General features: G+C 31.9%; 2 protein-coding genes across 4 annotated transcripts in view; one reads left to right on the plus strand and one right to left on the minus strand.

Moving 5' to 3' along the window:
* Nucleotides 1-281: 281 nt before the first annotated feature.
* On the minus strand, nucleotides 282-2,182 carry LOC132204329 (synaptobrevin homolog YKT6). The gene is made up of 5 exons (XM_059632784.1): nucleotides 1,968-2,182; nucleotides 1,694-1,909; nucleotides 1,536-1,636; nucleotides 1,012-1,182; nucleotides 282-953 (listed from the first exon to the last, which is right to left on the minus strand). The coding sequence occupies exons 2-5, from the start codon at nucleotides 1,881-1,883 to the stop codon at nucleotides 816-818; spliced, it is 600 nt and encodes a 199-aa protein (XP_059488767.1). The 5' UTR covers nucleotides 1,884-1,909; nucleotides 1,968-2,182; the 3' UTR covers nucleotides 282-815.
* Nucleotides 2,183-6,682: 4,500 nt separating this feature from the next.
* The window catches only part of LOC132204688 (uncharacterized), a 35,264-nt gene continuing 19,293 nt past the window's right edge, over nucleotides 6,683-22,653 (plus strand). For all 3 annotated transcript variants that reach the window (XM_059633335.1, XM_059633336.1, XM_059633337.1), the window contains exons 1-5: nucleotides 6,683-6,749; nucleotides 7,128-7,266; nucleotides 7,324-7,489; nucleotides 7,536-7,708; nucleotides 7,759-7,848. In XM_059633335.1, coding sequence (XP_059489318.1) covers nucleotides 6,708-6,749; nucleotides 7,128-7,266; nucleotides 7,324-7,489; nucleotides 7,536-7,708; nucleotides 7,759-7,848 — 610 coding nt within the window. In that variant the 5' untranslated portion in view covers nucleotides 6,683-6,707. The remainder of the gene's footprint in view (nucleotides 6,750-7,127; nucleotides 7,267-7,323; nucleotides 7,490-7,535; nucleotides 7,709-7,758; nucleotides 7,849-22,653) is intronic.

Genomic DNA, 22,653 nt, shown 5'->3' on the forward strand with positions numbered 1-22,653 from the left:
CCAGCTCGGCAAGCAGTTTTAGTTTGCAAACATTTTGCTTTCAAATTAAGCTTATGAGTTTTAGTAAGTTATTTACTGAGGCTGGCTGCCAATCCTCTCTTGAATGTAATTCCCCCCCCCCCCCCCCCAAATAATATTGACTTGTGAGAGAATAAACGAATTGCAGCAATCCGAGCAGTTTGTTACTGTTGCAGAGCGCTCTAATTGGGTACAATTTTAATTGAACCCATTCATAAAGCTCAAACAACAATGAGATACGCAAACCTTGGCGTTTCATATGAAATACTGCAGTTCTTTCATTGAACACCATTTAAATTTATTCGAGTTCTTCTGAAATGTGTCGTCATGATAACAGTGTGAGTACATTCACAGGAATACATATATGCAGGCACATCCATTGAAACTTAACCCTAATTTAAATAGTAATAAGAATAAACCTTAAAATTATAAGAAATAATTATGAAAAGCAGGCGGTTTGGAAAGATTCTGCCATCCGCTAATGGCAAACTCGAGACCTCCTCAAACGAGGGCCAAAGACCAAACGGCTTTAGTTTTTCATTTCAAGCCAACAAAACCCACTGATTTTTTTTCTTTAAATGAATATTTATGGATAATGGCCAGCGCTCTACAGGTCCCGACAGCCAACAATTTAATCAGCCTCTTTTCGATAACAACGGAATACACAAATCGAACGGTTCGTAACAAAAGTAACTCAAAGGTATAAAGTTTCAATGTGTGGCGTGGGCAGGCAGGCGGGCATTAGCATGCACAAAGATCACAAACACCAACTAGGTCGCAACTCGAGGCGCAGCAAGTCAACCGAGGCTGCAGCAAGAGTTCGTTTTGCGCGCCGTCTTGTAGAAGGCCTTGGACTGGACGCTGAGCCCCTCTGACTTGGAAACCAGGTCGTCCAGTTTCTCTCCGCGCTCCAGCACCGCCTCGATGGTGCTGTGCTGAAATTTCAAATTTTTTGCAAATTCCCATAACAAGAAGTGAAAAAAATGCACTAACTAGAATAATTTTGGTTTCGTCCAACTCTTCCTGGATCTTAGTCATGGCGTCCGCCTCTCTGGGGTTTTGGTATTTGGCGAGGTACGAGTTGAGTTGTGGAAAAGCTGCAGAGTTCTCGGCCAGCGAACTCCACGACGACGGAATGAATTTGGCTGCAAATTCTTCCAAAACCTAAAATTTCATATAAATTAAAAAAAAAATTATATAAAAAGTTGAAAATTTTGCTAAAATCTGCATAACTGGACCAAATTTTTGAAAAGCATAATAATTAAATTGTATTAAATTATAGTAGTTATTTTTAGTTTCACAAAAAGCCATTGGAAAATTTAAAGAATAATTAAAGGCAATATTCAAGATACAAAAAAACTTTAGTTTAATTAAAAAAAAAATCTTTTGTTGGATTTTAGCAAACATTATAATTGTGAAAACAACGTATTTTTAACGAAAGCTTCCAACTTTGATGCCCAAAAAGGAGATGAATGAAATTTGCAGTGCAGATTTCAACTTTGAATTTTGAAAATGACCTTAGTGATCAGTGTATGCGCCACCCTGTGTGGGTACTCTTGGTCCGAAAGAATCACTCCGGCCAGGTTGTCTGCCCGCACGTACACGTGACACATGTAATCTGCAAGAAAATGCAAAAAATAGATGAAGTTTTAGGAACAAATCTAAATTTTCGAACCTCCTTCTTTGACGGACTGCCTGGAGCAGGTGTGGGTGCGCTCGACGATGGTCTTGCTGACGAAGGACATGAACTCCTGGGCGCTGCCCCGTTGGAAGAAGTTGAACGTGGAGAGGTCGTAGGCCGAACTCAGCCAGTTCGCCTTGCCCGGCGCCTTGTAAAGAATGCTCGCGCAAAACAACTTGACCATTTTTGCTCAGCTGGTCTCGACGAATCCTGCGAACATTTTAAAATCAGACAAAGATCGAGGTCGACACGAATTTTTTGTTCGAACCTGTTTTTAATGTCAGGAGGGGTGGCGATGGCGAAGGGACCCCCGCGCGGAATGGCTCAAGCTCGGGAGGTTTGATTCATCTGGAGGCCGAAGATCAATCGGATTTCGAGCGGCGACACGCAGATGATTCACGGAAAATCAAGTGATGAAATATAAAACGAATGTTTTTCTTTCAGGCTGGCAGATCCTGTCTTTTGAGAGATGATGACAAACAGCTGCAGGCAGAGCCACCTGTTTCGCAAATATGGTGGTTCTCGAGGTTCTGGTTGATGGCACAAGATGGCACTGCAATTAAGCATCTGAATCTGAAACAAAATAAGACTTAAAAATTTGTTTAAAATTATATTGCACGGTACGATAAAAATTGGCTTATATATTCTTTAAAATTTGTTCAATGAACATGAACTAAACCAAAAGTGTGAGTTTTGAATTTTTATTTATATCGTTCGAAAAATTTCAATTTCAAAAAATTTCACGTAAAACATCTTGTTAATTAATTAAAATTAGATTTGCATACAACTTAATTAATTTTCCACACTTTTGATCTGAAAAAACCTACAAAATATTTAATTGCGTTTACGAAATAGGAAACCCCTTTTTAATTTAATTTTTATTGTTTTTCACCGTTCCAAATTTTTCTTCTTCAAAAATTAGGAAAAAAATCAATGTGTTGGATTTTACTTCATAATATATATTAATTTGTATAAAAAATTTGAAATTTTTAATGCAGAAATTACTGACAAAAACCAAATTATCTTCACAAAAATTGCCGATCATTACATTTAAAATATAACACTAAAAATTAAAAAAAAAAAAATATTGAGTGTAAAATTGTTCAAAGACAATAATTATACTTTTAATGGCTTTTAACTTGTTATTAGGAAGTTCTGTAAGTATTTTTGTAATTGCTCTACATGAAAAAAAAAACTCAAAAAAATGAATGAAGTAAAAATTTTTACTTATGTTACATTATATAGAAAAATTCTTAGTCAGGATATTTTATAATATTAAATTAATTTAATTTGCCTTATTTCTTGTCATTATTAGGTTTTGCCGATAAAAAAAACCCATCATTTTAAAAGAGGTAAGTTTTAAATTGGTTTTAAGATCATCACCAATCAACCTTAAAAGATTCAACCGAAATTTTAATTTATTTATTTCTTGTTATTTAACTTTTCAAACTTTTGTCGGTGTTTAAAAACTGTCAACATTGCAATTTAATCTTTTAATAAACAATCTCTTATTTGCTAAATTTAAATTTAAAAATGTTGATAAAAATTAAAAATTAAATTTAGAAATATTATTAAAACCAAGCAAATAATCACTCCTTTCTGTTTTTTTTTATCCACAAGAAAATCCCATTATTATAAAAAATCCATCTTTTAGATGTTATTTGTGCGTTCGGGGTGTGCAAAATGATTAAAGGAGCGTGTGTGCGCGTCCCCGGGGAGCATCGAAAGGGTCCCCTTCTCGCTTTTGGTTTGGTGTGTGTGCTATGCTGCCCTTGTCTAATAATTACGAGCGATATTCTATATATATTTTGGAGGGAGGCGGAAGGAGTAGCGGGGATTAGGCCGCAGATTTAGGGCTGCGCGCGATCGCTGGAGGAATGCGCGCGTCCCCCACAATTATTGCAATTAAGCGGACGCCATTACTCACGCACCACCCACACACATATGCTAAAATCTGCGGCCTCATTTGCATGTTAGTTATTGCGTTTCACGGCCCCCGCAACAAAGGGACACACGCGTGAATTATAATTCTTAAAAAAATAGTTGTTTACAAAAAAAATTCAGAATTTCTTGAAAATTTGATTATATCAGTTGACTTTGATGCAAATTTTTCTTACACAGGACGGTAACAATTAAAATTTTCAGACTGTTTTTTTTTTAAATTATAAGGTTAAAAAAGCGCAAGATTATCTTTTATTTTCTTTACGGCAAAATAAACTGGAGAAACTTTCATATGAAGCTGAAAAATGCATTAATGTTAATATTTTTTTTCTACTTTGTGCTTTTTTGTGTGGTTGTTCATAATTCCAGCCCATTTGATTTCAAAAGTTGTAAAGTTTCACATGTGTGGCTTGTTAAATAAATTAATTAGATTTAAAATTTCATTCGACGGAAAATTGGTTTTAGAATAAAATGCAAAAATTCTAATGTTGAACCTCTAAATTAATTTCCCAAAACATAGCCCACTGCCAAGATATTACTCAAACAATGTTGAGTTTTTGAGCTGAAATTTAAATGCCTGTATAAATAAATGGCATCAGAAATTTATAATGAATGAAAATTTCATTTATTGGTTTAAAAATTTTATTTCCAATTGAAACATTTTAACATTTTTAAAAGTAGGTAATAAAATTATGAAAAATTCTTTACACAAGAAGCAGCAACATACATACGTGATTTAAAAATTTATGTGTTAACTTAAACAAGTAAAAAAAACTGGCTTTAATATTATAATTTACATTGTAAAGAAAAGAGCTGTTTATATTAGAGCATTAATTGTGATTTTTTTTATATTTTACAATAATACATTAATATTTATATTATGCGAGTTTTCTTCAATAAAATATTTAAAAAAAATACAAACCGGAATATCGACAACTTTTTCCGTTATTAAAACGATTATTATGTGTTTTGACACCCCTTGTGGGAATGAAAAAGTGAGATCGGTGGGGGATTTACTTGTGCTTGATGTTCGTGTAGAAAAAAAAATCGAAAAACTGACGCAGACAGCGATTCATTTTGCAGAGACGCATCTCTGTTTTTTTTCGCCATCATCTCATCCACGTGTCGCACGCGGGGTGTCATCCCTGGTGGCGAATAATAAAGTTGCTCAAACAATCATAATGCAGAGAGGGAACATTTTATATTTCATAGCGGACAAGGGAACTCCAGCACCTACCGTTTCAAAAATAGTGTTTTATTTGTTTTATTAAAGACTCAAAATTGAGTAAAAAAAACTTTCAAATTGTTATAACAAATGAAATTGAAGATACAAAAGTGATTTATTTTCCGTTATTTTTCGTATTTATAAACTTTTTCAAAAGAAAAAAATAAAGACAATTTGTTTCTTATGTAAAAATTCAATTGGAAATTTTGCCTCTCTTTTATTTATGAATTCACAACAAATGTGAATAAGTTTTTAAAAAATGTATCAATATGAAAAGTTTGTAACGTTTGCAAACTATTTATTTTAGTTACTTTTCTAAAAAATGAGGAAAGAATAAAATAATAAGCCACTTAACATTACCGATGAAAATTATATTTATGCTGGTTGGTGGAGTTCCCTGGATGAAACGTGCCGGTTGCATAAGCCAGACACGGGGAGCCGTTGCATTGGTATGGAAATTAGACTGCTTTTGCTGGTCGCCCCCGACCGGCGTGTGATGTCCTTTTAACTGTTTCTATTAATTCAACCCCTGCAGCCCCCGACCCGCGACCACCCCCGGGCTTTGTTTGCACTTGCAGCGGAAATATCCTTTGTGCCGCCGCCACGCAGAAACAATGAGAGTCTGTTATTTTACGACGGGTGCGCAAGTGTTTGCACTGCTGTGGCCGCGAAAAAATTTGAAATAATGGAATTAAAGCAGCTAAAATAATCAGAATATTGGGCTCTATTGGGCCAATAAATAGTAAAAAGAAACAGGGATTTTAATGATTGGAATTTGGAAAATTTTCAAGCTGTTTTATGAATTAGTGTAATTTTTTTTAATTTGAAGTGTACAAAAATAGTGTTATCATTTTGGCTTTTTTTTAAATTTCAATACAGAAATAACGTGATTGCAAATTAGACTAAAAAGAGGAAAATTTCTTGTAAAATTACGTTGAAACTATGATTGAAGGCGAAATATCAAAGATATCAAAGAATTTATATAACTTATTATTATCACGGAAATATTTAAAAAAAAAATGTAGATTTATTTATTTGTATGAACAATCGAAGAGTATTTTAGGAACATATATAAAAATTAAATATAACGAAAATTATATAAATATCAACTGGAGATTTTTGGGAACAAATATGCTTTTAAACCAGGTTTTTGGAGAGAGTGCGATTAGGCGCTCCTAGGCGCGCTCTGAGGACTGCAAAAATTGGAAATGTACAAAATTCAGTAAATTTTTATCATAGTTTTTGTTCATATTGGCAAATTTTCTTAAATTTTCAGTTCTTAATCAAATTTAACTTGTGCGATTATTACTTTTAATTAAATTTGCGTTGTTTTTATGAATCCATTCGATCCAAATTTTATTTTTTATAGATTTTGTAGTTTCTTTTACGTCAGTCTTGTGATGCAACAATGCAGAAACGAAACTAGATTCACAAGCTAGGCGCTTAAATCATACACATTCGGTTTTCGTGCATTGACCCCATGTGAAAATTATAATTATTATCACATACTCCATTTTTAATCAAATTTCCTTAACGTAGAAAGGCATGCAGACATCACGTAATTGTACCGTAATTACTAATTATACTGCAATTATTGTGTCAGTGTAATTGTTATGTACGTCTAGGTAAAATGTGAAAATAATTAAGGACAGTAAACAAGCAGGAAAGTTGTACCTCATTTTGACGAAAAGAGATAATATAAAAAATTACTGCTGTTTTCATATTTTTTGGGTTTTTTTATTCTATGCAATTTAAGTTTTTTCATAAATTTCCCCGCGAGTTTTGTATAAAACGTGTTCCCTGGAAAAGGACCTCAACACTGAAGTCACAATTGCGCGCACGATGAGGTGTCTTGTTGTGATACTAGTTATTTTTCCACTACAAGTAATAATATTTATGTAATTTTTATTTCTTTAAATATGAGTAAAATTTGTAGACTCTATGGTAAGGTCGTGGGATAGGGGAGGATTTAATGAATATTTTTAATTGTGAATTTATTTCAATTGTATTTTATTTCCTTTTTGAGATATAACCAAATTTAAAACTTAATTCCATTCAAAGAATTTAATAAAATTCATTATTATTTTCAATAATGCAATTTTTTTTCTAAATAAGAAGGCTTTATGGCCTACCCTGAGGGGCAGGGGATAAAACGAAAAATAACCACTTCTAGCATGATAATTTTCTCCAACCCTGGGTTCTGAGCACTCAGTTTCCCGTAACAAAAGAATCGTATGTATAATTTATTTTTCTCTTTGCCAGATCTTAGCTTACAATTTTTCGCATTGGTCACCATCCAATAAAAATGAATCCAAAATCCAAGTTGTGACGGTTGAAGTGTGGCCTGCAATGCAATATAAGGAGCCCATTCTCAAGAACAAGACCTCGGTTGCCAAGAGAAGTTGCTTGAAATTGTGTTGAATCAGTCTTCGGTACTAATCAAAACACCAAAATGCAGGAAGCCAACGATCTGACATTTCTGCTCGCATCGCAGGCGGATCGGATGCCACGTTGACCCAGTTTCCTTTCTTTGCATTCATAATAAATGACGGAGTTACAACTTGTGGTGGATCCTTGATCGACGTCCAGTGGGTTTTAACCGCGGCCAGCTGCATACAGCCAGGGTAAATCAATAAATAATTTCCCACAAGATTTTTACTGAAGGAACAGCACCTCGGCTGAGAATTACGACGTCTTATTGGGCAACATAGCAGGAACAGTACCTTTCTCTTCAAACAGCATAATTAAAGCTGCCGTTTCTTTATTTCAACACGAACAATTTGACCCCAACTTTCTCCAAAATGATATTGCCCTGCTGCAAATTGAGGAAGTCACCCCGTCTGGTATGTGCTTTTTTTATTTTGATGAATGCAACTTTTTAATCTTCGAACAGCCACAATTGCGGTAGTGCCGCTCGTACTTCCCACAGATGCCACTGATAATTATGCAAACGTTCTCGTGACAACAATGGGATTTGGATCTTGTAAATACGAAAAATTTTTAAATTTTTTTCTATAACTGCGTTCCGAATGTTATATTCGTCTGAATATAAGGGAGGCACCAATTAAGTTGAATTTCATATATTTGTCTATCTATGTACTTGCAACGTGTTGAATGTGAATTTTTACTTTAGAAATACTTTCTACAGTAGCTTAGCTTTATTCTGCCAAGTCTACAAATTGCTGGCTGATCAAGAAAAAATTTTCTAAAATTTTGAAATCTGAAAATATTCTTACCCTGAAAATGGGTAAAAAATTTATTTTTGTCAAAAAATATTTAACCCGAAGCGCCCTTTGTGATTCCCTAGATCAGTCTCACTGATTGCGATAATTCAAGCTTATATTATCGGATTTATATCAACAAATGCGTTCCGAATGTTATGTTCGTCTGAATATAAGTGAAGCACCAATTAAGTTGAATTTCATATATTTGCCCATCTTTGTACTTGCAACGTGTTGAATGTGAATTTTTACTTTAGAAATACTTTCTACAGTAGCTTAGCTTTATTCTGCCAAGTCTACAAATTGCTGGCTGATCAAGAAAAAATTTTTCTAAAATTTTGAAATCTGAATATATTCTTACCCTGAAAATTGGTAAAAAATTTATTTTTTTTCAAAAAATATTTAACCAGAAGCGCCCTTGGCAATTCTCTAGGTCGGTCTCACTGATTGCGATAATTCAAGCTTATATTATCGGTTTTATATCAACAATTGCGTGCCGAATGTTATATTCGTCTGAATATAAGTGAAGCGCCAATTAAGTTGAATTTCATATATTTGCCCATCTTTGTACTTGAAACGTGTTGAATGTGTATTTTAACTTGAGAAATACTTTTTACAGTAGCTTAGCTTTATTCTGCCAAGTCTAAAAAATTGCTGGCTGATCAAGAAATAATTTTTCTAAAATTTTGAAATCTGAAAATATTCTTACCCTGAAAATTGGTAAAAAATTTATTTTTTTCAAAAAATATTTACCCAGAAGCGCCCTTGGCAATTCTCTAGATCAGTCTCACTGATTGCGATAATTCAAGCTTATATTATCGGTTTTATATCAACAATTGCGTTCCGAATGTTATATTCGTCTGAATATAAGTGACGCACCAATTAAGTTGAATTTTATATATTTGTCTATCTATGTACTTGCAACGTGTTGAATGTGAATTTTTACTTTAGAAATACTTTCTACAGTAGCTTAGCTTTATTCTGCGACGTCTACAAAATGCTGGCTGATCAAGAAATAATTTTTCTAAAATTTTGAAATCTGAAAATATTCTTACCCTGAAAATTGTTAAAAAATTTATTTTTTTCAAAAAATATTTAACCAGAAGCGCCCTTGGCAATTCTCTAGATCAGTCTCACTGATTGCGATAATTCAAGCTTATATTATCGGATTTATATCAACAAATGCGTTCCGAATGTTATATTCGTCTGAATATAAGTGAAGCACCAATTAAGTTGAATTTCATATATTTGCCCATCTTTGTACTTGCAACGTGTTGAATGTGAATTTTTACTTTAGAAATACTTTCTACAGTAGCTTAGCTTTATTCTGCCAAGTCTACAAATTGCTGGCTGATCAAGAAATAAATTTTCTAAAATTTTGAAATCTGAAAATATTCTTACCCTGAAAATGGGTAAAAAATTTATTTTTGTCAAAAAATATTTAACCCGAAGCGCCCTTTGTGATTCCCTAGATCAGTCTCACTGATTGCGACAATTCAAGCTTATATTATCGGATTTATATCAACAAATGCGTTCCGAATGTTATATTCGTCTGAATATAAGTGAGGCACCAATTTAGTTGAATTTCATATATTTGTCTATCTATGTACTTGCAACGTGTTGAATGTGAATTTTTACTTTAGAAATACTTTCTACAGTAGCTTTGCTTTATTCTGCCAAGTCTACAAATTGCTGGCTGATCAAGAAATAAATTTTCTAAAATTTTGAAATCTGAAAATATTCTTACCCTGAAAATGGGTAAAAAATTTATTTTTGTCAAAAAATATTTAACCCGAAGCGCCCTTTGTGATTCCCTAGATCAGTCTCACTAATTGCGACAATTCAAGCTTATATTATCGGATTTATATCAACAATTGCGTTCCGAATGTTATATTCGTCTGAATATAATTGAGGCACCAATTAAGTTGAATTTCATATATTTGCCCATCTTTGTACTTGCAACGTGTTGAATGTGTATTTTTACTTTAGAAATACTTTCTACAGTAGCTTAGCTTTATTCTGCCAAGTCTACAAATTGCTGGCTGATCAAGAAAAAATTTTCTAAAATTTTGAAATCTGAAAATATTCTTACCCTGAAAATGGGTAAAAAATTTATTTTTGACAAAAAATATTTAATCCGAAGCGCCCTTTGTGATTCCCTAGATCAGTCTCACTGATTGCGACAATTCAAGCTTATATTATCGGATTTATATCAACAATTGCGTTCCGAATGTTATATTCGTCTGAATATAAGTGAGGCACCAATTAAGTTGAATTTCATATATTTGTCTATCTATGTACTTGCAACGTGTTGAATGTGAATTTTTACTTTAGAAATACTTTCTACAGTAGCTTAGCTTTATTCTGCCAAGTCTACAAATTGCTGGCTGATCAAGAAAAAATTTTCTTAAATTTTGAAATCTGAAAATAATCTTACCCTGAAAATGGGTAAAAAATTTATTTTTGACAAAAAATATTTAACCCGAAGCGCCCTTTGTGATTCCCTAGATCAGTCTCACTGATTGCGATAATTCAAGCTTATATTATCGGATTTATATCAACAAATGCGTTCCGAATGTTATATTCGTCTGAATATAAGTGAAGCACCAATTAAGTTGAATTTCATATATTTGCCCATCTTTGTTTTTGCAACGTGTTGAATGTGAATTTTTACTTTAGAAATACTTTCTACAGAAGCTTAGCTTTATTCTGCCAAGTCTACAAATTGCTGGCTGATCAAGAAATAAATTTTCTAAAATTTTGAAATCTGAAAATATTCTTACCCTGAAAATGGGTAAAAAATTTATTTTTGTCAAAAAATATTTAACCCGAAGCGCCCTTTGTGATTCCCTAGATCAGTCTCACTGATTGCGACAATTCAAGCTTATATTATCGGATTTATATCAACAATTGCGTTCCGAATGTTATATTCGTCTGAATATAAGTGAGGCACCAATTAAGTTGAATTTCATATATTTGTCTATCTATGTACTTGCAACGTGTTGAATGTGAATTTTTACTTTAGAAATACTTTCTACAGTAGCTTAGCTTTATTCTGCCAAGTCTACAAATTGCTAGCTGATCAAGAAAAAGTTTTCTAAAATTTTGAAATCTGAAAATATTCTTACCCTGAAAATGGGTAAAAAATTTATTTTTGACAAAAAATATTTAACCCGAAGCGCCCTTTGTGATTCCCTAGATCAGTCTCACTGATTGCGACAATTCAAGCTTATATTATCGGATTTATATCAACAATTGCGTTCCGAATGTTATATTCGTCTGAATATAAGTGAGGCACCAATTTAGTTGAATTTCATATATTTGTCTATCTATGTACTTGCAACGTGTTGAATGTGAATTTTTACTTTAGAAATACTTTCTACAGTAGCTTAGCTTTATTCTGCCAAGTCTACAAATTGCTGGCTGATCAAGAAATAAATTTTCTTAAATTTTGAAATCTGAAAATATTCTTACCCTGAAAATGGGTAAAAAATTTATTTTTGTCAAAAAATATTTAACCCGAAGCGCCCTTTGTGATTCCCTAGATCAGTCTCACTAATTGCGACAATTCAAGCTTATATTATCGGATTTATATCAACAATTGCGTTCCGAATGTTATATTCGTCTGAATATAATTGAGGCACCAATTAAGTTGAATTTCATATATTTGCCCATCTTTGTACTTGCAACGTGTTGAATGTGTATTTTTACTTTAGAAATACTTTCTACAGTAGCTTAGCTTTATTCTGCCAAGTCTACAAATTGCTGGCTGATCAAGAAATAAATTTTCTAAAATTTTGAAATCTGAAAATATTCTTACCCTGAAAATGGGTAAAAAATTAATTTTTGTCAAAAAATATTTAACCCGAAGCGCCCTTTGTGATTCCCTAGATCAGTCTCACTAATTGCGACAATTCAAGCTTATATTATCGGATTTATATCAACAATTGCGTTCCGAATGTTATTTTCGTCTGAATATAATTGAGGCACCAATTAAGTTGAATTTCATATATTTGTCTATCTATGTACTTGCAACGTGTTGAATGTGAATTTTTACTTTAGAAATACTTTCTACAGTAGCTTAGCTTTATTCTGCCAAGTCTACAAATTGCTGGCTGATCAAGAAAAAATTTTCTAAAATTTTGAAATCTGAAAATATTCTTACCCTGAAAATGGGTAAAAAATTTATTTTTGTCAAAAAATATTTAACCCGAAGCGCCCTTTGTGATTCCCTAGATCAGTCTCACTGATTGCGATAATTCAAGCTTATATTATCGGATTTATATCAACAAATGCGTTCCGAATGTTATGTTCGTCTGAATATAAGTGAAGCACCAATTAAGTTGAATTTCATATATTTGCCCATCTTTGTACTTGCAACGTGTTGAATGTGAATTTTTACTTTAGAAATACTTTCTACAGTAGCTTAGCTTTATTCTGCCAAGTCTACAAATTGCTGGCTGATCAAGAAAAAATTTTTCTAAAATTTTGAAATCTGAATATATTCTTACCCTGAAAATTGGTAAAAAATTTATTTTTTTTCAAAAAATATTTAACCAGAAGCGCCCTTGGCAATTCTCTAGGTCGGTCTCACTGATTGCGATAATTCAAGCTTATATTATCGGTTTTATATCAACAATTGCGTGCCGAATGTTATATTCGTCTGAATATAAGTGAAGCGCCAATTAAGTTGAATTTCATATATTTGCCCATCTTTGTACTTGAAACGTGTTGAATGTGTATTTTAACTTGAGAAATACTTTTTACAGTAGCTTAGCTTTATTCTGCCAAGTCTAAAAAATTGCTGGCTGATCAAGAAATAATTTTTCTAAAATTTTGAAATCTGAAAATATTCTTACCCTGAAAATTGGTAAAAAATTTATTTTTTTCAAAAAATATTTACCCAGAAGCGCCCTTGGCAATTCTCTAGATCAGTCTCACTGATTGCGATAATTCAAGCTTATATTATCGGTTTTATATCAACAATTGCGTTCCGAATGTTATATTCGTCTGAATATAAGTGACGCACCAATTAAGTTGAATTTTATATATTTGTCTATCTATGTACTTGCAACGTGTTGAATGTGAATTTTTACTTTAGAAATACTTTCTACAGTAGCTTAGCTTTATTCTGCGACGTCTACAAAATGCTGGCTGATCAAGAAATAATTTTTCTAAAATTTTGAAATCTGAAAATATTCTTACCCTGAAAATTGTTAAAAAATTTATTTTTTTCAAAAAATATTTAACCAGAAGCGCCCTTGGCAATTCTCTAGATCAGTCTCACTGATTGCGATAATTCAAGCTTATATTATCGGATTTATATCAACAAATGCGTTCCGAATGTTATATTCGTCTGAATATAAGTGAAGCACCAATTAAGTTGAATTTCATATATTTGCCCATCTTTGTACTTGCAACGTGTTGAATGTGAATTTTTACTTTAGAAATACTTTCTACAGTAGCTTAGCTTTATTCTGCCAAGTCTACAAATTGCTGGCTGATCAAGAAATAAATTTTCTAAAATTTTGAAATCTGAAAATATTCTTACCCTGAAAATGGGTAAAAAATTTATTTTTGTCAAAAAATATTTAACCCGAAGCGCCCTTTGTGATTCCCTAGATCAGTCTCACTGATTGCGACAATTCAAGCTTATATTATCGGATTTATATCAACAAATGCGTTCCGAATGTTATATTCGTCTGAATATAAGTGAGGCACCAATTTAGTTGAATTTCATATATTTGTCTATCTATGTACTTGCAACGTGTTGAATGTGAATTTTTACTTTAGAAATACTTTCTACAGTAGCTTTGCTTTATTCTGCCAAGTCTACAAATTGCTGGCTGATCAAGAAATAAATTTTCTAAAATTTTGAAATCTGAAAATATTCTTACCCTGAAAATGGGTAAAAAATTTATTTTTGTCAAAAAATATTTAACCCGAAGCGCCCTTTGTGATTCCCTAGATCAGTCTCACTAATTGCGACAATTCAAGCTTATATTATCGGATTTATATCAACAATTGCGTTCCGAATGTTATATTCGTCTGAATATAATTGAGGCACCAATTAAGTTGAATTTCATATATTTGCCCATCTTTGTACTTGCAACGTGTTGAATGTGTATTTTTACTTTAGAAATACTTTCTACAGTAGCTTAGCTTTATTCTGCCAAGTCTACAAATTGCTGGCTGATCAAGAAAAAATTTTCTAAAATTTTGAAATCTGAAAATATTCTTACCCTGAAAATGGGTAAAAAATTTATTTTTGACAAAAAATATTTAATCCGAAGCGCCCTTTGTGATTCCCTAGATCAGTCTCACTGATTGCGACAATTCAAGCTTATATTATCGGATTTATATCAACAATTGCGTTCCGAATGTTATATTCGTCTGAATATAAGTGAGGCACCAATTAAGTTGAATTTCATATATTTGTCTATCTATGTACTTGCAACGTGTTGAATGTGAATTTTTACTTTAGAAATACTTTCTACAGTAGCTTAGCTTTATTCTGCCAAGTCTACAAATTGCTGGCTGATCAAGAAAAAATTTTCTAAAATTTTGAAATCTGAAAATAATCTTACCCTGAAAATGGGTAAAAAATTTATTTTTGACAAAAAATATTTAACCCGAAGCGCCCTTTGTGATTCCCTAGATCAGTCTCACTGATTGCGATAATTCAAGCTTATATTATCGGATTTATATCAACAAATGCGTTCCGAATGTTATATTCGTCTGAATATAAGTGAAGCACCAATTAAGTTGAATTTCATATATTTGCCCATCTTTGTTTTTGCAACGTGTTGAATGTGAATTTTTACTTTAGAAATACTTTCTACAGAAGCTTAGCTTTATTCTGCCAAGTCTACAAATTGCTGGCTGATCAAGAAATAAATTTTCTAAAATTTTGAAATCTGAAAATATTCTTACCCTGAAAATGGGTAAAAAATTTATTTTTGTCAAAAAATATTTAACCCGAAGCGCCCTTTGTGATTCCCTAGATCAGTCTCACTGATTGCGACAATTCAAGCTTATATTATCGGATTTATATCAACAATTGCGTTCCGAATGTTATATTCGTCTGAATATAAGTGAGGCACCAATTAAGTTGAATTTCATATATTTGTCTATCTATGTACTTGCAACGTGTTGAATGTGAATTTTTACTTTAGAAATACTTTCTACAGTAGCTTAGCTTTATTCTGCCAAGTCTACAAATTGCTAGCTGATCAAGAAAAAGTTTTCTAAAATTTTGAAATCTGAAAATATTCTTACCCTGAAAATGGGTAAAAAATTTATTTTTGACAAAAAATATTTAACCCGAAGCGCCCTTTGTGATTCCCTAGATCAGTCTCACTGATTGCGACAATTCAAGCTTATATTATCGGATTTATATCAACAATTGCGTTCCGAATGTTATATTCGTCTGAATATAAGTGAGGCACCAATTTAGTTGAATTTCATATATTTGTCTATCTATGTACTTGCAACGTGTTGAATGTGAATTTTTACTTTAGAAATACTTTCTACAGTAGCTTAGCTTTATTCTGCCAAGTCTACAAATTGCTGGCTGATCAAGAAATAAATTTTCTTAAATTTTGAAATCTGAAAATATTCTTACCCTGAAAATCGGTAAAAAATTTATTTTTGTCAAAAAATATTTAACCCGAAGCGCCCTTTGTGATTCCGTAGATCAGTCTCACTAATTGCGACAATTCAAGCTTATATTATCGGATTTATATCAACAATTGCGTTCCGAATGTTATATTCGTCTGAATATAATTGAGGCACCAATTAAGTTGAATTTCATATATTTGCCCATCTTTGTACTTGCAACGTGTTGAATGTGTATTTTTACTTTAGAAATACTTTCTACAGTAGCTTAGCTTTATTCTGCCAAGTCTACAAATTGCTGGCTGATCAAGAAATAAATTTTCTAAAATTTTGAAATCTGAAAATATTCTTACCCTGAAAATGGGTAAAAAATTAATTTTTGTCAAAAAATATTTAACCCGAAGCGCCCTTTGTGATTCCCTAGATCAGTCTCACTAATTGCGACAATTCAAGCTTATATTATCGGTTTTATATCAACAATTGCGTGCCGAATGTTATATTCGTCTGAATATAAGTGAAGCGCCAATTAAGTTGAATTTCATATATTTGCCCATCTTTGTACTTGAAACGTGTTGAATGTGTATTTTAACTTTAGAAATACTTTCTACAGTAGCTTAGCTTTATTCTGCGACGTCTACAAAATGCTGGCTGATCAAGAAATAATTTTTCTAAAATTTTGAAATCTGAAAATTTTCTTACCCTGAAAATTGTTAAAAAATTTATTTTTTTCAAAAAATATTTAACCAGAAGCGCCCTTGGCAATTCTCTAGATCAGTCTCACTGATTGCGATAATTCAAGCTTATATTATCGGATTTATATCAACAAATGCGTTCCGAATGTTATATTCGTCTGAATATAAGTGAAGCACCAATTAAGTTGAATTTCATATTTTTGCCCATCTTTGTACTTGCAACGTGTTGAATGTGAATTTTTACTTTAGAAATACTTTCTTCAGTAGCTTAGCTTTATTCTGCCAAGTCTACAAATTGCTGGCTGATCAAGAAATAAATTTTCTAAAATTTTGAAATCTGAAAATATTCTTACCCTGAAAATCGGTAAAAAATTTATTTTTGTCAAAAAATATTTAATCCGAAGCGCCCTTTGTGATTCCCTAGATCAGTGTCACTGATTGCGACAATTCAAGCTTATATTATCGGATTTATATCAACAATTGCGTTCCGAATGTTATATTCGTCTGAATATAAGTGAGGCACCAATTAAGTTGAATTTCATATATTTGTCTCTCTATGTACTTGCAACGTGTTGAATGTGAAGTTTTACTTTAGAAATACTTTCTACAGTAGCTTAGCTTTATTCTGCCAAGTCTACAAATTGCTGGCTGATCAAGAAAAAATTTTCTAAAATTTTGAAATCTGAAAATATTCTTACCCTGAAAATGGGTAAAAAATTTATTTTTGACAAAAAATATTTAACCCGAAGCGCCCTTTGTGATTCCCTAGATCAGTCTCACTGATTGCGATAATTCAAGCTTATATTATCGGATTTATATCAACAAATGCGTTCCGAATGTTATGTTCGTCTGAATATAAGTGAAGCACCAATTAAGTTGAATTTCATATATTTGCCCATCTTTGTTTTTGCAACGTGTTGAATGTGAATTTTTACTTTAGAAATACTTTCTACAGTAGCTTAGCTTTATTCTGCCAAGTCTACAAATTGCTGGCTGATCAAGAAATAAATTTTTTAAAATTTTGAAATCTGAAAATATTCTAACCCTGAAAATGGGTAAAAAATTTATTTTTGTCAAAAAATATTTAACCCGAAGCGCCCTTTGTGATTCCCTAGATCAGTCTCACTGATTGCGATAATTCAAGCTTATATTATCGGATTTATATCAACAATTGCGTTCCGAATGTTATATTCGTCTGAATATAAGTGAGGCACCAATTTAGTTGAATTTCATATATTTGTCTATCTATGTACTTGCAACGTGTTGAATGTGAATTTTTACTTTAGAAATACTTTCTACAGTAGCTTAGCTTTATTCTGCCAAGTCTACAAATTGCTGGCTGATCAAGAAATAAATTTTCTTAAATTTTGAAATCTGAAAATATTCTTACCCTGAAAATCGGTAAAAAATTTATTTTTGTCAAAAAATATTTAACCCGAAGCGCCCTTTGTGATTCCGTAGATCAGTCTCACTAATTGCGACAATTCAAGCTTATATTATCGGATTTATATCAACAATTGCGTTCCGAATGTTATATTCGTCTGAATATAATTGAGGCACCAATTAAGTTGAATTTCATATATTTGCCCATCTTTGTACTTGCAACGTGTTGAATGTGTATTTTTACTTTAGAAATACTTTCTACAGTAGCTTAGCTTTATTCTGCCAAGTCTACAAATTGCTGGCTGATCAAGAAATAAATTTTCTAAAATTTTGAAATCTGAAAATATTCTTACCCTGAAAATGGGTAAAAAATTAATTTTTGTCAAAAAATATTTAACCCGAAGCGCCCTTTGTGATTCCCTAGATCAGTCTCACTAATTGCGACAATTCAAGCTTATATTATCGGTTTTATATCAACAATTGCGTGCCGAATGTTATATTCGTCTGAATATAAGTGAAGCGCCAATTAAGTTGAATTTCATATATTTGCCCATCTTTGTACTTGAAACGTGTTGAATGTGTATTTTAACTTTAGAAATACTTTCTACAGTAGCTTAGCTTTATTCTGCGACGTCTACAAAATGCTGGCTGATCAAGAAATAATTTTTCTAAAATTTTGAAATCTGAAAATTTTCTTACCCTGAAAATTGTTAAAAAATTTATTTTTTTCAAAAAATATTTAACCAGAAGCGCCCTTGGCAATTCTCTAGATCAGTCTCACTGATTGCGATAATTCAAGCTTATATTATCGGATTTATATCAACAAATGCGTTCCGAATGTTATATTCGTCTGAATATAAGTGAAGCACCAATTAAGTTGAATTTCATATTTTTGCCCATCTTTGTACTTGCAACGTGTTGAATGTGAATTTTTACTTTAGAAATACTTTCTTCAGTAGCTTAGCTTTATTCTGCCAAGTCTACAAATTGCTGGCTGATCAAGAAATAAATTTTCTAAAATTTTGAAATCTGAAAATATTCTTACCCTGAAAATCGGTAAAAAATTTATTTTTGTCAAAAAATATTTAATCCGAAGCGCCCTTTGTGATTCCCTAGATCAGTGTCACTGATTGCGACAATTCAAGCTTATATTATCGGATTTATATCAACAATTGCGTTCCGAATGTTATATTCGTCTGAATATAAGTGAGGCACCAATTAAGTTGAATTTCATATATTTGTCTCTCTATGTACTTGCAACGTGTTGAATGTGAAGTTTTACTTTAGAAATACTTTCTACAGTAGCTTAGCTTTATTCTGCCAAGTCTACAAATTGCTGGCTGATCAAGAAAAAATTTTCTAAAATTTTGAAATCTGAAAATATTCTTACCCTGAAAATGGGTAAAAAATTTATTTTTGACAAAAAATATTTAACCCGAAGCGCCCTTTGTGATTCCCTAGATCAGTCTCACTGATTGCGATAATTCAAGCTTATATTATCGGATTTATATCAACAAATGCGTTCCGAATGTTATGTTCGTCTGAATATAAGTGAAGCACCAATTAAGTTGAATTTCATATATTTGCCCATCTTTGTTTTTGCAACGTGTTGAATGTGAATTTTTACTTTAGAAATACTTTCTACAGTAGCTTAGCTTTATTCTGCCAAGTCTACAAATTGCTGGCTGATCAAGAAATAAATTTTTTAAAATTTTGAAATCTGAAAATATTCTAACCCTGAAAATGGGTAAAAAATTTATTTTTGTCAAAAAATATTTAACCCGAAGCGCCCTTTGTGATTCCCTAGATCAGTCTCACTGATTGCGACAATTCAAGCTTATATTATCGGATTTATATCAACAATTGCGTTCCGAATGTTATATTCGTCTGAATATAAGTGAGGCACCAATTAAGTTGAATTTCATATATTTGCCCATCTTTGTACTTGAAACGTGTTGAATGTGTATTTTAATTTTAGAAATACTTTCTACAGTAGCTTAGCATTATTCTGCCACGTCTACAAATTGCTGGCTGATCAAGAAAAAATTTTTCTAAAATTTTGAAATCTGAATATATTCTTACCCTGAAAATTGGTAAAAAATTTATTTTTTTTCAAAAAATATTTAACCAGAAGCGCCCTTGGCAATTCTCTAGATCGGTCTCACTGATTGCGATAATTCAAGCTTATATTATCGGTTTTATATCAACAATTGCGTGCCGAATGTTATATTCGTCTGAATATAAGTGAAGCGCCAATTAAGTTGAATTTCATATATTTGCCCATCTTTGTACTTGAAACGTGTTGAATGTGTATTTTAACTTTAGAAATACTTTCTACAGTAGCTTAGCTTTATTCTGCGACGTCTACAAAATGCTGGCTGATCAAGAAATAATTTTTCTAAAATTTTGAAATCTGAAAATTTTCTTACCCTGAAAATTGTTAAAAAATTTATTTTTTTCAAAAAATATTTAACCAGAAGCGCCCTTGGCAATTCTCTAGATCAGTCTCACTGATTGCGATAATTCAAGCTTATATTATCGGATTTATATCAACAAATGCGTTCCGAATGTTATATTCGTCTGAATATAAGTGAAGCACCAATTAAGTTGAATTTCATATTTTTGCCCATCTTTGTACTTGCAACGTGTTGAATGTGAATTTTTACTTTAGAAATACTTTCTTCAGTAGCTTAGCTTTATTCTGCCAAGTCTACAAATTGCTGGCTGATCAAGAAATAAATTTTCTAAAATTTTGAAATCTGAAAATATTCTTACCCTGAAAATCGGTAAAAAATTTATTTTTGTCAAAAAATATTTAATCCGAAGCGCCCTTTGTGATTCCCTAGATCAGTGTCACTGATTGCGACAATTCAAGCTTATATTATCGGATTTATATCAACAAATGCGTTCCGAATGTTATATTCGTCTGAATATAAGTGAAGCACCAATTAAGTTGAATTTCATATTTTTGCCCATCTTTGTACTTGCAACGTGTTGAATGTGAATTTTTACTTTAGAAATACTTTCTTCAGTAGCTTAGCTTTATTCTGCCAAGTCTACAAATTGCTGGCTGATCAAGAAATAAATTTTCTAAAATTTTGAAATCTGAAAATATTCTTACCCTGAAAATCGGTAAAAAATTTATTTTTGTCAAAAAATATTTAATCCGAAGCGCCCTTTGTGATTCCCTAGATCAGTGTCACTGATTGCGACAATTCAAGCTTATATTATCGGATTTATATCAACAATTGCGTTCCGAATGTTATATTCGTCTGAATATAAGTGAGGCACCAATTAAGTTGAATTTCATATATTTGTCTCTCTATGTACTTGCAACGTGTTGAATGTGAAGTTTTACTTTAGAAATACTTTCTACAGTAGCTTAGCTTTATTCTGCCAAGTCTACAAATTGCTGGCTGATCAAGAAAAAATTTTCTAAAATTTTGAAATCTGAAAATATTCTTACCCTGAAAATGGGTAAAAAATTTATTTTTGACAAAAAATATTTAACCCGAAGCGCCCTTTGTGATTCCCTAGATCAGTCTCACTGATTGCGATAATTCAAGCTTATATTATCGGATTTATATCAACAAATGCGTTCCGAATGTTATGTTCGTCTGAATATAAGTGAAGCACCAATTAAGTTGAATTTCATATATTTGCCCATCTTTGTTTTTGCAACGTGTTGAATGTGAATTTTTACTTTAGAAATACTTTCTACAGTAGCTTAGCTTTATTCTGCCAAGTCTACAAATTGCTGGCTGATCAAGAAATAAATTTTTTAAAATTTTGAAATCTGAAAATATTCTAACCCTGAAAATGGGTAAAAAATTTATTTTTGTCAAAAAATATTTAACCCGAAGCGCCCTTTGTGATTCCCTAGATCAGTCTCACTGATTGCGACAATTCAAGCTTATATTATCGGATTTATATCAACAATTGCGTTCCGAATGTTATATTCGTCTGAATATAAGTGAGGCACCAATTTAGTTGAATTTCATATATTTGTCTATCTATGTACTTGCAACGTGTTGAATGTGAATTTTTACTTTAGAAATACTTTCTACAGTAGCTTAGCTTTATTCTGCCAAGTCTACAAATTGCTGGCTGATCAAGAAAAAATTTTCTAAAATTTTGAAATCTGAAAATATTCTTACCCTGAAAATTGGTAAAAAATGTATTTTTGTCAAAAAATATTTAACCCGAAGCGCCCTTTGTGATTCCCTAGATCAGTCTCACTGATTGCGATAATTCAAGCTTATATTATCGGATTTATATCAACAAATGCGTTCCGAATGTTATATTCGTCTGAATATAAGTGAAGCACCAATTAAGTTGAATTTCATATATTTGCCCATCTTTGTACTTGCAACGTGTTGAATGTGAATTTTTACTTTAAAAATACTTTCTACAGTAGCTTAGCTTTATTCTGCCAAGTCTACAAATTGCATGCTGATCAAGAAATAAATTTTCTAAAATTTTGAAATCTGAAAATATTCTTACCCTGAAAATGGGTAAAAAATTTATTTTTGTCAAAAAATATTTAACCCGCAGCGCCTTTTGCGATTCCTTAGATCAGTCTCACTGATTGCGACAATTCAAGCTTATATTATCGGATTTATATCAACAATTGCGTTCCGAATGTTATATTCGTCTGAATATAAGGAGGCACCAATTAAGTTGAATTTCATATATTTGTCTATCTATATACTTGCAACGTGTTGAATGTGAATTTTTACTTTAGAAATACTTTCTACAGTATCTTAGCTTTATTCTGCCAAGTCTACAAATTGCTGGCTGATCAAGAAAAAATTTTCTAAAATTTTGAAATCTGAAAATATTCTTACCCTGAAAATGGGGAAAAAATTTATTTTT

The sequence above is a fragment of the Neocloeon triangulifer genome, unplaced genomic scaffold, assembly GCF_031216515.1.
Source record: "Neocloeon triangulifer isolate White Clay Creek 2 clone unplaced genomic scaffold, ASM3121651v1 ptg000022l, whole genome shotgun sequence".
Taxonomy (NCBI): domain Eukaryota; kingdom Metazoa; phylum Arthropoda; class Insecta; order Ephemeroptera; family Baetidae; genus Neocloeon; species Neocloeon triangulifer.

Bases quoted from the DNA above. Each gene is read 5' to 3' on its own strand.
- LOC132204329 (XM_059632784.1), bottom strand. From the start codon at position 1,883: ATGGTCAAGTTGTTTTGCGCGAGCATTCTTTACAAGGCGCCGGGCAAG. The intron at 1,637-1,693 runs GTTCGAAAATTT...ATTTTCTTGCAG, and splicing joins GCAGTCCGTCAAAGAAGGAG to ATTACATGTGTCACGTGTAC. The intron at 1,183-1,535 runs GTCATTTTCAAA...ATGAAATTTTAG, and splicing joins CGCATACACTGATCACTAAG to GTTTTGGAAGAATTTGCAGC.